Here is a 13895-nt window from a genome sequence, read left to right as displayed (position 1 = left end):
CTTGGAAGAAGCTTGTAAAACATGATGAAGTGAGGGTAAACATGGAACCAGGAGACCCAGGAAGGGCCAGTGTATCTACTATACACATAAATATATGTCAAGGTTTGTATTTTTGAGTTTTCTCCTTCAATTCTCTCTTGACCCTTATCCAATCAGACTTTCAACCATATGATTTCTTGAGACTGCTTTCACTAAGGTCTTCCACCTTACTAAACAACCAATTCTCTAACCTCATTTGGCCAGTCAGCTCCTGGTTTTACTCTTTCACTGATTCCTTTTCTGTTTTTTTTTTTTTTTTAATTCTCCCTCATCTCTTCAACCACCAAACCTCTGGAAATATTCCAGAGCTCAATTGTTTTCCTCCACGAAAAGCTGTCTTCTAACCCCATAGTGCTAACACTGAGAACTGCTTCCCTTCTCACTTCTGTGCTTGCCACCTGCTCATGCCCTTTTGGCTTGCGCACCAGTATTCCTTCTGGATGAAATGAACTTGTTCAACTTATTCTCTTTTTAGACCTGGAAAAGCTAGCATTCATGTTGTCTGTATGTGCCAAACTGATATCTCAAATGTAGGCCCTTTTCAGTCCTACACGAGATCAACCCTAGTCAATAGAATCTATCCTTTTTTCCATTTCTTTTTCTTAAGTAAGAGTATAACATCAAAATGAAACCAATTTTAGTCTGTGACAAAGTTATAGCTATTGGGGTTGGGTGGGGATCCTGGATAATCAAGCCAAAAATTAAACTATGTTTTGTTAGAAATTTCAGATATTCTGTTTCTTAGATGACACTGAGCTTCTCCAGGTGCTGTATAGCTTGGTATACTCCAGGCTCTTTGATGCCTTTCTGGAAGAGAGAAGACACATGTTTAGAAAAAACCTCCCTGACCCTAATGCTGATAACTGAGTCAGGAGCATAAGTGAAGGTGAACTGGAATTGAGTCTAGCATAGGGCAAAGACTCCAGGATAAGGACTTTGTTTCACTGATCTTAGTGATTTTTTTTTTTTTAGATTGCTAATATCTTTTCAGATACATACAGACTGTATACCTATAGGCTGCAAGGGCCTTTGTGAATATCACTTCACTTTCACTTGTATGGTAATAATCAAAAAACAAGTATTGGACAGAATATAGTGAAATTAGAACTCTTATGCATTGCTGGTGGAGTTGTAAAATGGGTCCGCCTTTTTTTCTTTTGGAAAACAGTTTTGGTTCTTCCTCAAAAAAAAAATGAACCATGGAGTTCTCATATGACCCAACAATTCTACTTCTAGATACCCAAAAGGATGGAAAACATGACTCCACTCAAAAACTGTTTCTTAAATGTTCATGACATTATTTACTGTGGCCCAAAATGGCGAAACAACCCACATACCCATCAGTGGTTAAAAGAAAAAGACCTAGACACACAATAGAGTGTTATACATCCCTAAAAAGAAATGTAGTACCAATACATGCCACAATACGGATGGACTCTGAAAACATTACATTAATTGAAAGAAAGTGGAATAGAAGTCCACCTATTCTATGATTCTATTTATATGAAATGTCCAGGATAGGTAAATCCATAGAGGCAAAAAGTAGATAGTGGTTATCAGGGACTGAGGAAAGGAAGAATGGAGTGTGGCTATTAATAGATACTGGATTTCTTTTGGGGGCGATAAAATGCTCTGAAGTTAGAGGTCATGGTTGCATGATCTTGTGAATATATCAAAAAGTATTGTTTCTAGAAGGGTGAATTTCATGGCATATGAGTTTAAGTGAAATAAAAATTTTAAGAAAGAACCTACACGCAGAATTAAATATAAACATGTTTATTATCAAATTTTATAGTGCCACATCAAATACAATAGGTATGACATAGTTTAAATAAATATACACTTAAAAACTGTACAATATTTTAAATCATAATTTAAAATACTTTATAAAACCCAAACATATGTATATTCGACACAGCTTTTCCATTACAGTATATATAAATATTTACAACTTTTACATAATTCAGAGAAAATAATTATCCATTCCAGAAATTGCATGATCTCAATCATTAGTTTTCTCTCCCTTATTTCTTTTGCTCCTTAAGTACCTCTGCTGTTTTGATCCTTATACCTTCCTGTTTACTTTTAGCTTTGCCTTCACCAATATGCAGCCGTACCTCTGCAAAGCTTTCCTTTCAACACGTGCTAAGTTATGGGAAGTGTGAGAGAATTTGATTCTCATACACTATGAGTTTGGAGCAGCTTTAACTATTACTGTCAAAGAATTTCTCATTGCCAATTTCTCCGATAACTGGAGATACCTTAGGAATATTAAACTTCCTTATAAATAAAAATAAATAGGTTCCCATACATGCTTTCCTTTCTTTAAGAGCACTACCATAGAGAATAAAACAACTAGGAAATAATTATTGGAAATCTCATTTTTGAAAAAATCCCCTGGATCAATCCTATATGTAGTGAGTTCCTATTAAGGATTTAATTTTTTTTTTTTTGTAATATACAAGAAGTATACAGTGACACATCTGACACACAGCTTTGTAGAAATGCAAAGCACATTTACATTATACATATTTTTTTCAAAAAAGACATTCATAAAATTGTACCTTCATTCACTTGTATTTAAGCTTTTATCAAATCTGAACATTTGGCCTTAAAAAAGTTTTTTAACATGGAAACTACGTATTTCTGGAAAAATACCAGAATAATATTTTTACTATTTATTTAGTGTACAAGTGAGTGTCATTCAGCTTTTGTTCTTCTGATACTATTCATATTTTAAAAAGCAACAATAGTTAAACATTCATAAATTTACAGTGGTTAACATACATTGTTAGAGGTTGATTTTTGCTTTTCTTTGAAATAAATTTACTACAGATTTATATTAGAATTTGTTAATAAACAAAGAGGTGGTGATCAAAACATCTAATATTTAAATATTTCTAAAGTCTCTACAACACTTATTAGAAATTATGGAGGATTATATTACATTCAATGCAAGTAAAATGAATGCAATCTCTAAGAAGACTTTTGAAAGTACTGAATTCCATAGGGATAAAAGTGATTTAAAAATATGCTTAGGAATCCTTGCACTGAATATTAAGAAGGATTTGCACCATCAACAACCTTGCCTATTGCAGTTACTTAATGGGCATTAAAATTTTATCATTTTTTTTCAAGTTGGTAATTGATTATTTTTGGCCAATTTGTTTCCTCTAAATTCTTTACAATTATTATTCTTCCTTGTCACAGTAACTACATAATCAACAGCTGAAACACCATGAGGGAAAAAAACAAACAGTGCCACAAAATGTTATGTTTTTCCATCAAGATTTCACAGTGAGGCAAGAATTAGAAAAGAAATTCAGAGACTCCAGAGTCTTGGTTTCTTCACTTTTGCCTGGACGAAACTATCCTTTCCCTCACTAGCCAGCACTTTCCAGATCCTGAGAATAGGAAGAGAAAACTGCATCTTTTGGTGGGGGTGGGGGGTGGGGGCAGGCTGCCTTGCACCCTGATTTAGGGTCCACTGAAGTCCCTGTGGGTGCTGCAGTCCCAACAGTAAAGGTGGCAGGTACAGCAGGTGAGAAGGCCTGGGGATCCCATTGAGCTCTCAGTCTCTGCCGTCTTCAAGTTTTGCTCTACTAGTTCCCTGGTTATGCCTGTGTTGCTGCAAATATAAAATGCACACTGTCAGGGTATTTAACATGCTAATAGAGACAACAAAATTCACCTTCTAGCACAGAACACTCTTGTACCCTCATAGGGGTAGTTCAAACATAAACTGCAAGACCTTATCAATTAAGTCAATGAAACTATTTTGTTTGATTCTATCATGGTAGAAACATGTCTTTATACATTTGTCAAAACCCACAGAATTTCCAGTACCAAGAGTGAACCCTAGTGGAAACTGTGGACTATAGTTAATAATCAGATATCCATATTGGCCCAACAATTGTAACAGAATACCATACTAACAGGAGATGTCGCTAATAGAGGATCTTGGAGTATGGGGGTAAAAGGCTATACTGGAACACTGTACTATCTGCTCACTTTTTCTATAAACCTAAAACTATGCCAAAAAAAAGTCCATTAACTTTTAAAAATCTATTCTTTACCTTTCCGAATTCTCACAAAGTAGAGTAAAGTGTTTAAGAACACAGATTCTAGAGCCAGGCTGCCTGGATTTGAAACCTGGTTACACCACTTGTTAGGGTTGAGATTTTTAGGAAAGTCACTTAACTCCTCAATGCTTTATTTGCTTCATCTATATAATAAAAAAATGTAGTAATAACCCCTAACTCATAAAATTCCTGTGAGAATAATTCCTAAAATGTGGTAAGTGCTTTGTAAGCGTTAGCTATCCCCATTATCATTATAGCTTTCATAAATTGCAAGACTCACTAACGGTCAGATCCCTGTTCCTTTCCTCTCCTCCTATAAAGAAATGAAACAACTTTCCATAAAATACTGTGAATGTGGTACTCTTCTTCCCTTCCCCCTAAAAAGATACTAGCAGATTTGGAGGGTTCCAGGAGCAAGAGAACATGAGAACATGTAAGAGAATATCTTCACTGAAAATCATGTGTTTTTACCTGATTTAAATTAACTCAGAAGCCATTTGGTAGGATCCATCTGATTCAAGACTTTGGCAGCTGCTGTGGAAAACATGAATAAAACTAAATAAAGCACTGTTTTCCCACATGAAAACAGAAAAATATGTAGAATACTCATTGGCATGCTTTGTACAAGAATACAACTTACCTGGCAGGAACAAATTTCTTTGCTGCAAGAGAAAGAAAGGGGTTAATTTAGACTGAATGACCTTTACAGACATGTCAGATCCAGATACAAAAAGATTCTATTCATCGGGAGTTGCAAACTCAAGACCTTCAGGGACCCTGTGCTAATCAGAGCACAAATAAGAGCATGCACCAGTGCACCCCCATCCGAATGGCAGCAGCTACCTAATGTCAGATTCATCTTCCAATCCAAATCTAGATTTTATATGAATTTTCCTATTTGTAAAGGTCAGAATTTAATTTAAAAAAGAACTTAGATATTCTGTTAATTAAACCATGAATGTGGCCCCAGGTGTTTGCATATTCTCTATCAGATACTCCCAAGTTTAAACTGTATTCCAAATAAGACTTGTAGAAACATTCTATCCATTTTCCTGGGAGCCCACATCATTATAATCTTATGGCACAATTCCAAGAGGCACAGAAGAATTCAGTGTGTGAATAGCACCCCCTGGAGTTGTATAATGTCAGCACAATTAACATTGACCTTTCCTAACACTTTCCACTTTGAGTTGCACTATAAACTCTCTTCCTAAGACTCCTGCTTAATTATACTGCAATTTAGTAGTGTTTATCTAGTAACTAAATGCTGTTGAATCTCCAAGAAAGAACACAATGATAAAAATTATTTTTGAGGTGCATCCATAAATCCCTCACCTTTCTTCTGAAGGCGTTTCAGAAGCCAGAGGAGAAATGATGATAATGTCAGAAGGGAGGTTCCAGCTGCAGAAAGCCCAACTGCCAAGGGAACATTGGACTCAATGGGAGCTAAGGAAACAGAGGGAAAGAATTGTCACAGGAAGGAATTGAATTTAAAGTCTCTTTTCCCACTGTCAAGATTCTACCCATTCTATCACTGTATCACCTTTTCTGCTTTCCCTTATTCCCATAAAATTAAGTATTTGACAGTTTATTAACTGGGACAATCTATCTGACCTTTCTGATTTGGACATAATGGATAATTCAATATTTTAGCCAGATAACCCCCCTTCATTTCTCTTGTCCCCCAGAAAACCACTATCAATCAGTGCTTCACCTTCACAGGTGGGCAGCATCCCCGACCAGTGTCCTGTGGCATCACATGTCAGAGCTGCAGAGCCATTGAGTGTCCACCCTTCAGGACATGCGAATGCGCACACGGTACCAAACACAGGCTCCCCGCTGCAGCTCATGTTGATCTTCTCAAGAACCACCAGACTCGAACATTGTACCACTGCAAATTAATAGGCATGTGAATAGAGATTAGGAAAAATATACTGGAAAACTTCTAAAGCTGGCTGGGAAGTCACCAAGGAACATAATTTGGAAGCATTATGTCGTGTTCAGCATGCAGGAAATTAGGATCAAGTCTCTTGGGACAATAGAAGTTCAGAAACCTTATTAGTACTTTACCTATACTGCATAGCATCTGAACTCAGTCCTACCTTGGCAGGAGGGGACTTTCTGTGTCCACTGTCCCCGAGATGTGCACTCAAGTTGAGCTGATCCATGTAATTCAAAGCCTTCCTCACAGCTGAAGGCACAGGAGGACTGGTAGGTGAAGTCTCCAGTAGGGGGATGGGAGCACTTCATGGAACCTCTCTGGGGATGGTGGACGACATCACATTTCACAGCTGAAAGATGAGAGAGGACGTTTAGAAGTTTGTTTATATCAGGCAGCAACAGGTTTCTCAAGGAAACAAAGTCCCTAGTTCTTCAATAGTTTTTATCTTGAAATAAAAACAAGAACTGTACCTTCACATGTGGGCTTCTTGCTGTCCCACTCCCCTGTGCGGCCACATTGGAGTCTGGTGGATCCTTTCAGCACAAATCCCTGCTCACAGGAGAACTCACAGCTGGCCCCACTTTGGAAATTTCCAGAAGCACTAGGAAGACAACTCATGTAACCTCTCTCTGGCCTGGACAACTCTTCGCACTGAAAAGCTAAGACAGCAAAAGCATGGTCAGAAAATATCTGCAGTGGAAGTGGATAAGACTTGGTATTTGATGAGTGAGCTCAGTTCACTCTGGACAAAATGAGGCTTGTCTTTACCCCTGGCAACTGGGAACAGGGCTGAGTTCTCTCTGGATTCTAATCCTTTCACTGACAGTGGTATTAATTCAAGCTTTTAACAGGATCAGAGGTTTCTCAAAGTTATGCTGACATGTGAAAAAATTTAGGGTCAAGAAAAAGTTTCATATAGTTAGAGATCAACTTATGGGTCCTGTATGCTTACGGATGATGCCGAAAAGAGAGGAAGGTATGAAGGCAGCCACTAATATTTGTCTGTTTTGTAATTTAGTTTTGGTTTTGTGGTTTTTTTATTCTATTGTACTGTAAATGCCAGTATCCAATAGTGAAAACTGCTTGTTTTCTATATCCTTGCCTTATTTTCAGGTGAGTTAAATTTTAATACTCATATATATCATAAGGAAGTTTTCATATCTGATACCACACATGAAACTTTCTCATCACTGTTAGTTATGAAAAATTTTGGGAGAAAGTCATGCAAGAGTTTTAGAATCAAGTCATGTTTTCATGATCATAAATTTTCTGTGATTTCCCCTTCAATAAAGATTTCTGCCTACTTCATTCCAATGTCCGTAAAGTTACATTATTATAGCACAGTAAGGAACCAGTAAAGCATCCACGCTTATTACATACCAACTTTCCCTTGGTTCTTTTATACAAATCTCAAAGACGTAAGAGAAATGTTGCTTATCGAATCTGATTAATTTTGATATTTCTATATCAAAGTGGGCATATGGTTTCATTTAATTGTTCAAATTTGAAGACTTCTGCTCTTTAAGAAAGGGAGAGTGGACAGGAGAGAATCTCATTCTTACCTTCACAAATTGGAGCTTGCTGTGTCCATTGGCCTTGTGCAGTGCATTCCACCTGGGCTGACCCCTGCAGCATGAAGCCTTCCTCACAGGTGAACTCACAGGATGACTTGAAGGTGTACTCCCCAGCAGGTGAATGGTTACAACTCATGGAGCCATTCTGAGGCCGGTGGACAGCGCCACATGTCACAGCTGTAACACATACACCCATTTACATTAGCAGGCTTGGATTGCCAATTTTAAGTTAGGTTGAGAAAAAGAATGTTGACAGTAAGATTTGAAGTGGAACATCTACCTTTACACATCGGTTGCTCATTGTCCCAATTTCCAGATGAGGTACACTGGAGGTGCTGGGCTCCTATTAATTTAAATCCTTCCTCACATTCAAATGCACAGGTTGTGTTCCATGGGAAGCGTCCAGAGTTTTGAAAACAGTCCATGGAGCCACTGGCAGGTTTTGTTAAAGTATCACATTGAACCACTGGGTAGTTGAAAAAACAACATGAATTTTACAGAATGATATGTTCATGTCCTGTTCAACTGGAGTTTATAACAGAGCAAGGGAGCTGCCTTCAAAGGGTAGATATCCAAATCCTATATTAATTCTTGGGGACATGCACAAATCCCATAAAGCTTTTGTATTGATATTTTCATCTTCTCAGGTTAATATTTTACTTTAACTATGCTGAGGAGTCTCTGATCTATTTTATCATTTTCATAAGCAAAAATAAAGAAGTCCAAGATCTAGATCAGGGTTTATGACTAATGTTAAAAATAATCTGACATATACAGGATATTCATTTCTTTTAGCCCAGCAGGACCTGCAGGAAAGATTTTTTTTTTTTAATCTCTGGGCCAGAAAGATAAGATGGGTGGGGGGGGAGTAGATATCGAGACTGCTTGATTACTATGGTGTTAAATTTGCCCACTGCATGGCATAAGATAAATAAGGAAAGAAGATGAGAAAGTCATTAAAACTTCTGGATGTGGTTCCGCTGTTCTGTGTGTCCCCTTACAGTTCACTAGCGCCTCAGAAACACCCATTCCAAACACAAAATAAAAAGCCCTCTCAGGCCCCAGCAGGTACCATTATTGGCCTTACATATTGGTTGAGAGAATATGTTTTTAAAAACAACAGCAAAAAGAACTCTCCCCAGGAATTCTGAAAATGGTATAAGTTGGATAAAAGGGACAGGTAGTGAAGACTGGGAGAATGCTCTGGTATTTTGAGAGAAATTTACCATTGCAGGTTGGAGGAGGGGCGCTCCATTCCCCTGAGGAAGTGCACCTCAGAACCTCTGTGCTGCTGGGGATGTACCCTTTCTCACAGCTGACAGTGCAGGAAGAATTGTAGCTGAACTTCCCAAAAGGGTGAGTGCAATCCAGGCTTCCATGCTCAGGAAATTCCTGTGCTTGGCAGGTCACAACTGAAAATAAAAACCAAATCAATTCTGTTTCCCCCAATCTTGTGTAAGGTGAGAAAAACACTGAAAATTGTAACTGTTTGTTGAGTGCTTCCTGGGTGCCAAGCACTATGTAAACCTATACAGTTGTGAGGGTTAGGGGGGCTGACAACCTTCCATGTGGTCAAAAGCCCCACTTATATCTTGTGACACTCCCCTCCCAAAATTAAACTACTAATAGCCTTCTGTGACAGAGACTCACAGATAACATAAAATCTATTAACACATATTTTGAATGTGTTATGTATTATATACTGTACTTCTACAATAAATCAAGCTAGAGAAAAGAAAATGTTAAGAGAATTACAAGGAGAGAAAGTTCATTTACAGTTCTGTATTTATTGATACTGTAAATTTATAGCATCTGTTTACAAGAATATCCGCATATAAGTAAAATCAGCCAGCGGTCCATGTTGTTCATTCAAGAGTCAACTCTATTTGCATTTGTTCACATGTTCCTAACAGCAAGTCTATGAAGTTGGCATTATTATCCTCATTATACAAGGGGAAAGCTGGGACTCAGAGAGTTTAACTTCCTTATTATCAAGGTGCCATAATTAAGAAATAGTGGATTTGGTTTTATAACCTAAGAGGGTCTGACTTCCTAGCCTCAGTTATTAACCACCATTGGATACCATATGCCAAGAGGAAAGGAAGACCTGCAAACCTGACCCCAAAGCCAGCTAGGAGTGAGCTGGTGCTATCGTCTCAAGGAAAAGGTAAGACATACCTTGTTCACAGTTAAGTCCACTGAAACCGGGGTGACACTGGCAGGTGTAGTTGTTGATGGTTTCTACACATTCCCCATGGCCACTGCAGGATATGTTGGTGCAGGCAGCTGCAGGAAACAACCATGGTTGTTGTGATGTTTATAATGAGTAACTTGGAATTTAGCATCAACAGTATGTACCTGATGGCACCAGTGATACTGAGTGCTAGAGATTGGAACTGAAGTGCCTTATAAAATGCCAAAGCTGAGTTTTAGGTTCAACCATTCTAAATCTTAATGGATGAATGTCAGTGGTACAGCTGTAACTGGCACCAAGCACAGAAAATTCACTATAAAACGAACTCTAAAGACAGGTTCCCTACCATAAACAAGTAACTAAAGCATGTGCTATATGTGTGTCTACACACTCTCTAGAAGTGTAGACCCATACATATATGCATACATGTATACACATACCTCCTTGCCTTTATTCACTCAAAGAAACAGACTATCAAATAGTACATTTTGAAATTCTTTCTTTTAGAACACACAATTACCAAATAGAGACCAATTTTTGCATAATGTCAATAATTGGTCAAGATGCCCACATACTGCTGCCACAAATTGCCTACCTGTGTAGCACAAAGCAAGCTTCTTTTTGTTGCATCTCTCGTCATTCCACTTGCCGGAGTCCTTTTCCCTCTTAATGTAGATTTCCACACAATCCTCACCCTTTTGCATGTTGTTTGGTTCACCTGGAGCCCAGTTCTTGGCTTCTTCAGTCAGAGGCATGTGGGTCCCTATCCAGGTCCACTTGTTGTTGATCTTTCTGATTCCGATCCAATAGTAACTTGGCGAATGACTGAATGTGGCATTCAGGTACTCAATCTCTTCCTGGTTTTGAATAGCGACCAGGTGTGTGTACCTTTGTTGACAATAAGCGCTAGCTTCATCAAAAGTCATGTTTTCCGTGGAAGCACTGTAAGTCCAGGCTCCACTCTCTTTAAACAGGAGAAGCACTGATGATAGGGAGAGAAAAAAATGGGAAATTTTAGTCCCACTCTGGTTTGTTTCTGTTAGTTGCACTATTTACTGTCTTGTTTGGGGCATACAATGGTCTTTGGGATGACTCAAGCTTTTTTCACCTTTTTCAAAGTAAGAAGGGATTTACATGGAGAAACTACTACTTATTGTGTCTCTTTTCTGTGATTGACCCTCCATATGGTGTTTTACCTGCACTTACCCACCAAAACCTATCAGTGCACTCATTTGAGAGTAAAGTAATAATCAGTATACCTAAACTTTGTTGAGCACTTAAATATGCTGCCTCGTCCTGTCTGAAGCACTTCATGTGAACCATGATACTGAAGCCTCATGATGCTTCTGAGAAATAAGTTATATATACTCAATACGTCACACATAAGGAAACCAAGACACAAAGATGGAAAGAAAATCACACCACCCCAGGGCATAACACATTGGGGCTAAGGCCAAGTTGCTGCTAAACACCCTACAACACACTGGCCCCGACGAGGAGGAATAACCCACCTGATATATCAACTAATGATGTTGACTTACCCAAAGTGAATGCAGAGAGAATCTGTGAAGCCATCATGACTCCAATAGCTCTTCTCATCAATACACTAAACTGGAAATGCGTTTCTTGGGGGAGAGAAAGTACAAAATTAGTTAGAGTTCAATTCTAGGTGTCTGGTTATTCACAACATTCTACAGGGATGTTTTTAGCAGCCGCATATAATTTTAGGTAAAAGATTACAATGTCTCAATCTTTATTTCCAAGCAAACATTTCAAATTTGCTCAAAGGAACAAATACAAAATTAAAAATGTTCATCATTAAGGTAAAGGGAAAAAAAGCCAGTTTTTAACTAATCTGAATACAATAGAGCTAGCAAAAGACTCTTTCATGATCCAAGTCTCGTAAAGACTTCTGTGCTTACCGTTTTGCAAAAAGGATGTTTCAAGTTTCTCCTTCGAATTTCTCCCTCCGGTGTCACTGCTACTTCTGTATCGTTCACTGTTACAGATCTGATGTGTAGTCAGTCAAGAACAGCAGAGCATTACTCCTGCCGAAGTGCCTTTATAGGGGGAACGCTTCCTGTGAGTAATAGGAGGATATGTCCAAATCCAGCAAAGAGGAATTCCCCAGCAGCATCCAAAAAGTTTCCCGGGAATATCCATAGTGATAAAGATCACAATGATGTCAGAAAACTTATCTCCTTAAAGCTAATTCTTTACTCCTGTGTTTTTATTTTACACAAATTCTATTCTTATGGTGGAAATACATTGTTTTTAATTCTAATAATAACATAAAATCTATTTCTTTGAAAAGTAAACATTGCTTTTTAACAGTAACTCCTGTAATTGTGATAGTAATTGGAATTTCATAAATACAAGCAAACTAAAAATAATTTTGTCACTTATGGACTATACCCTCAATTTTCTCATTCATAACTGTCAATAATGGTTCTCCACTTACTTTTTTCTCTCTCATCACCTCAACCCTTTTTATAGTACCTTGTCTCACAGAGGAGTGAGTCACAAGTATACATTAGCTCTCAGATTCTAAGCATAGCTGTAGAAATAATCTCACACTTAAGAATCAGGAAAGTGGAAGAGACTGAGATGTTCATGTCTAAGAAACATTTGTGATTTAATCACTAAAAAAATAAAGAAAAATATATATACCCATGTTTAGTTGACCCAAAAATTTTTAAGAGTTTTAAAGTATGAACATGCAAAGGATAAAAACTATATCAAATGTTTAGAGTCACTATTTCTAGATAGAAGAATTTGGGGGTAATTTTTATATCCTTCAAGATTATTTTAATAATTTTCTAGTATTTGTCGTGGTCCTCCATGATTTTTGTAGTCAAAGTATAGGTTTTAAAAATCCTTCCCTAATTCAAATTATAGACAGTCAGAGATCAAGTGAAGTTATTATTACAAATTGTAATTATAAATATTTAAACCAGGAGATCTAAAAATGTACTCTCAGCAGTGAGGAAGGGGTAGAGGGGTGGGTTACATTATTTACTCATTACATTATTAGGCCTGGTTCTATTATTTATTTATTTATTTATTTATTTATTTATTTATTTATTTATTTATTTATTTATTTATACAAGCACTGGGTATAGTCAGAAGTGCGGGAGGGTGAGAGAATTCACCAGAGCCAGAGCGGGGAACAGAACAGGCAGAAGGATCGGAGTACACTGCTGAGGGGAGCAGCGGGCGGCAGGAGAGTTCTGCGCGCCATGTGGGACCCTCCTCCAGTGGCCGGGAGCAGCTGGGGATCGAACCGGAGCTCCAGAGGCTGCGGGCAGCTTCGCAACCCAGCGCTCAACCGCTGCGCCACCGGGGAGGCCCCTGGTTCTATTTTTGTACACAAAAATAGTCAGGACTTAAGCCAAAAGGGAAAAGACAAGAAAAATTCCAATGACCACAAGTGATATTTTTAAAACAATGTAATTAGCTACTTTAATTCAACTCCTATCAAAAACCCCATCTTTTACCAGAAGATTTATGCAATCCACCTTCCATACATTATCCAGATATGGACATTATTTCAATTCTTCACCCCACTTATCTAAATGTGGTTGTTGTTACTCAATAAATGTGGAAGAGTAATTGGTCACATAGTGTTTGTTTAGATGTCAGAGAAAAATGTGAAGCTGAGTTAATACATAACCTGTATGTATTTTAATTTTTAATAAATTATAAACACATGATCTGCCATTAAAAAGGACATGATCAAATGTGAGTTGGAGTCAAATCTTAAGTGAAAATTAATCTGACATATTAATGAAGTACCGAATGATTATTTTGTATATAACAATCAGTCACAAACAGCTCTAGATAACTACATTCTATTAGGAATTTTTCATAACTAAAATAAGCTTATAGTTTGTCTTTTTCTTTTTAGTTCTCAGACATCTAAAGATAGCCTTAATAGTGATACAGACCCTAGTTCATTTACAAACACATGCCCTGGACCCCCAGTTATCATTTCTAACATTTATTGAGAACTTACGATATGCCAGGCCCCGTTCTGAGTATTTGGCATGTTAAGGTATCTGATT

At 37.6% G+C, this 13895-nt stretch overlaps 1 protein-coding gene across 1 annotated transcript; it reads right to left on the bottom strand.

Annotated features, from left to right (window-relative positions):
- Positions 1-4597: 4597 nt before the first annotated feature.
- Positions 4598-11430, bottom strand: SELE (selectin E; the record flags this gene model as incomplete). The annotated part of the gene is made up of 12 exons (XM_084249594.1): positions 4598-4655; positions 4762-4783; positions 5457-5567; positions 5836-6012; positions 6224-6412; positions 6534-6722; positions 7626-7814; positions 7918-8103; positions 8864-9049; positions 9816-9923; positions 10427-10813; positions 11373-11430. 12 exons carry the CDS (start codon positions 11428-11430, stop codon positions 4598-4600), a joined length of 1860 nt encoding a protein of 619 aa, XP_084105720.1.
- Positions 11431-13895: the final 2465 nt, after the last annotated feature.

The sequence above is a fragment of the Talpa europaea genome, assembly GCF_964194135.1.
Source record: "Talpa europaea genome assembly, chromosome: 12".
Taxonomy (NCBI): Eukaryota; Metazoa; Chordata; class Mammalia; order Eulipotyphla; family Talpidae; genus Talpa; species Talpa europaea.
Note: the sequence above shows the minus strand (reverse complement) of the source record. Positions and strands in the feature narration are given on the sequence as shown.